The sequence below is a fragment of the Hypomesus nipponensis genome, chromosome 9 (assembly GCF_054491055.1).
Source record: "Hypomesus nipponensis isolate SF chromosome 9, ASM5449105v1, whole genome shotgun sequence".
Lineage (NCBI taxonomy): Eukaryota > Metazoa > Chordata > Actinopteri > Osmeriformes > Osmeridae > Hypomesus > Hypomesus nipponensis.
Window position 1 is genome coordinate 2265001 of NC_140369.1, and position 2500 is coordinate 2267500.

At 43.5% G+C, this 2500-nt stretch overlaps 1 protein-coding gene across 1 annotated transcript in view; it reads right to left on the bottom strand.

Annotated features, from left to right (window-relative positions):
• The window catches only part of ptprt (protein tyrosine phosphatase receptor type T), a 126420-nt gene that overhangs the window by 113782 nt on the left and 10138 nt on the right, over positions 1-2500 (bottom strand). The window contains 2 exon segments of the mRNA XM_084704126.1: positions 1607-1844; positions 1948-2014. Of these exon segments, the coding sequence (XP_084560252.1) occupies positions 1607-1685 (79 nt within the window). The 5' untranslated portion in view covers positions 1686-1844; positions 1948-2014.

Below are 2500 nucleotides of genomic sequence, written 5' to 3' on the forward strand. Positions count from 1 at the left end.
ATATCCGCGCTCGCTTCAAATAACACACACGAATAGCCTACCTGTGAATACAAGATGTGTGAAAAACAATTGTATCAATTTAAAAATGAGAATAAAATAAATATGTTGTATACGCCTGGTTTCGTTTCCACGCAGTTTTACTAGTCTTTGTCAAAGAACTGGCCTAAATGATTTTCAGCAACAGCAAAGAAAAAAATGCTAATTATAAAATGTTCAACGTGTTTATCGTTAACTAATTTTATGACTAATGAATGTATTTGACTTCGTAGTTTTACGACCTGAATAAAAAAAGATAAAACAAGATAATACCGAGGAAGTATATCGAAACGATCAACATGAAATGCAGTTGATGTAAAAAGAGATGTTTTGAATACTCGATTTGTTAGGCCTAAAGCCTACAATTAAGGTTACTAACAACAATTTGAAATATAGTTTCTTATCTGATCTCGATTATTCATATTTTCAAAATAATAGTATACTTATATAACAGCCTAACTAAGAAAAGGGATATATTTTCTCAGCATTTAAATGATGAATGAATATTGCCGTGCAGCTTTCTTATAAGAAAAACGACTTGATATCAAAGTGCGATCCATAAACAACGTTATCTCTAAAAACGGAATTTACAGTGATATGTAAAAACAATATAGCCTAGTTGGTTGATTCTAGCATCGTCTTGGTCTAAAGTGAGTTTAGTCCGGCGGGGCTCCTATACTTGCCACTGTGTGGCGGCTAGATGTGGGCGGAGCGCCACCTAGCGGTACTGCGCTAAGCCAAGCGGTGTTCCGAGCGCTCTGCCGCTATCTCGCCCTCGCGCGGGACGCGAAACTCTATCGCTCTGAAACATAGTCCGCGAGACAGTGTTCCATTTCGCACGAACTAATAAATATATATACCGGACATTGGACAACATTTTGAATTATTTACACTTTTCTACATTTTCGAATTTCGCAATATTGGATTATTATAGGCCTATATTATGCTGTTTATGCTTCGAACTACATACATTTTAAAAAGCAATACAAATATTTGTGCCATTACCTAAAAACACGACCAGATCGAAAGGACAATGGTGTGGCTGAAGAAAAGCACTTCTGACTAACTGGGTTAGGTTACATTTCCTAGCGCAGCTAAGAAGCTACTTTTAATACGCAGTCTCATTCACAAGCGCTCAGTAGCCTTCCACAGTCACAACTTGAGCCGCTCTGCTGGTGAAGAAGGCTATGATCCTACAGACGATAGCTGAATGTCTTGGACACAACTAGCTCAAGTCAACAGCGGAAATCAGAGGTCCTTTTGCCAGGTTCAAACGATCTCCAAACTGCGCCTTGCGTAACGAACACAGAGACGCGCAGACCAATCGTTTCTAAGAATGTTTTATATACAAGTTCGTACAGACAGCTAAACCGATACAAAGTTCAAGATCAGCCGATGTATAATCTTTCTCGCGCGTAACGCGTGCACCTGACCGCAGTTCTAAAGTAAGCACTGACCCCCGGTGCTAAAATCGGTACTTCAGAACCTTGATGTTTACATCATCAACAATTTATAACAACAATAATTATGGTTTAACCGCACCACATGCAGAATAAGAGAATAAACTTACCTGGGAAGAACTGCCCAGATATTAAGTCCAGTAGCTGAAGCAGAAGAGGCGCGAGGAGGTAACACTTCCCTTTGTCCATCCTTGTGGAGACTATTTCACCTGCTCGCCTCCGGCCCGTTGAGTTTCTGACTGTACTCGAGGACTGTGTCCTTGCATTGGTATCGCGGGCAGGGAGAACGGAAGAGGCAGAAGAGCCACGAGCCCCGTGTCACAGTTCGGCTCTTCGTCTGCTGAAAAACTGGAGGCACGAGACAGAGTTAGGAACTGATAGTAGAGCTAGAGTGGAGCGCGAGAGAGTGCCACTAGATTCCGGTGTCCCCTGGGTCCCTGCACCTGCTCACCCCGACACGAGCCGAACGATCGTCTTCTTACTGTATCTGCGCGCTCACTGGCCGCTCATCTGTTCTACTGAATAGAGAGAGGGAGAGAGGGAGAGAGAGAGGGATAGAGAGAGAGAGAGAGAGAGAGAGAGAGAGAGAGAGAGAGAGAGAGAGAGAGAGACGTGTGTGAGTCGATGTGCGGGCGCCTGTTCCTCAAAAGCAAGCTGTCTCGAGTCCTCCGTTAAACTATGAAAGTCAGGTCTGCCCGCGCGCACGAGAAGACAATGAAAGCCTCTGTCTAAGCGTGCACGTCATGATGTCAAGAATAGAAGATTTACTGTTGCAGACATTAGTAGTCTTAACCAGTGTAATAACTACATCATAGTCGGGTTGTTAAAACCATTGAGGAATGAATTACACTAGACTGTTTACAATGCCCGAGGATGAGGAGAGGAGGATTTAAGAAAGGAGGAGGTGGGAAGGAGGGGGAGAGGAGGAAGGAGAGAATGAGGAAGAGATGGTGACAGGATAATGGCAGGGAGGAGAGGAGGGAGGAGGGCAGGAAGGAGAAGAG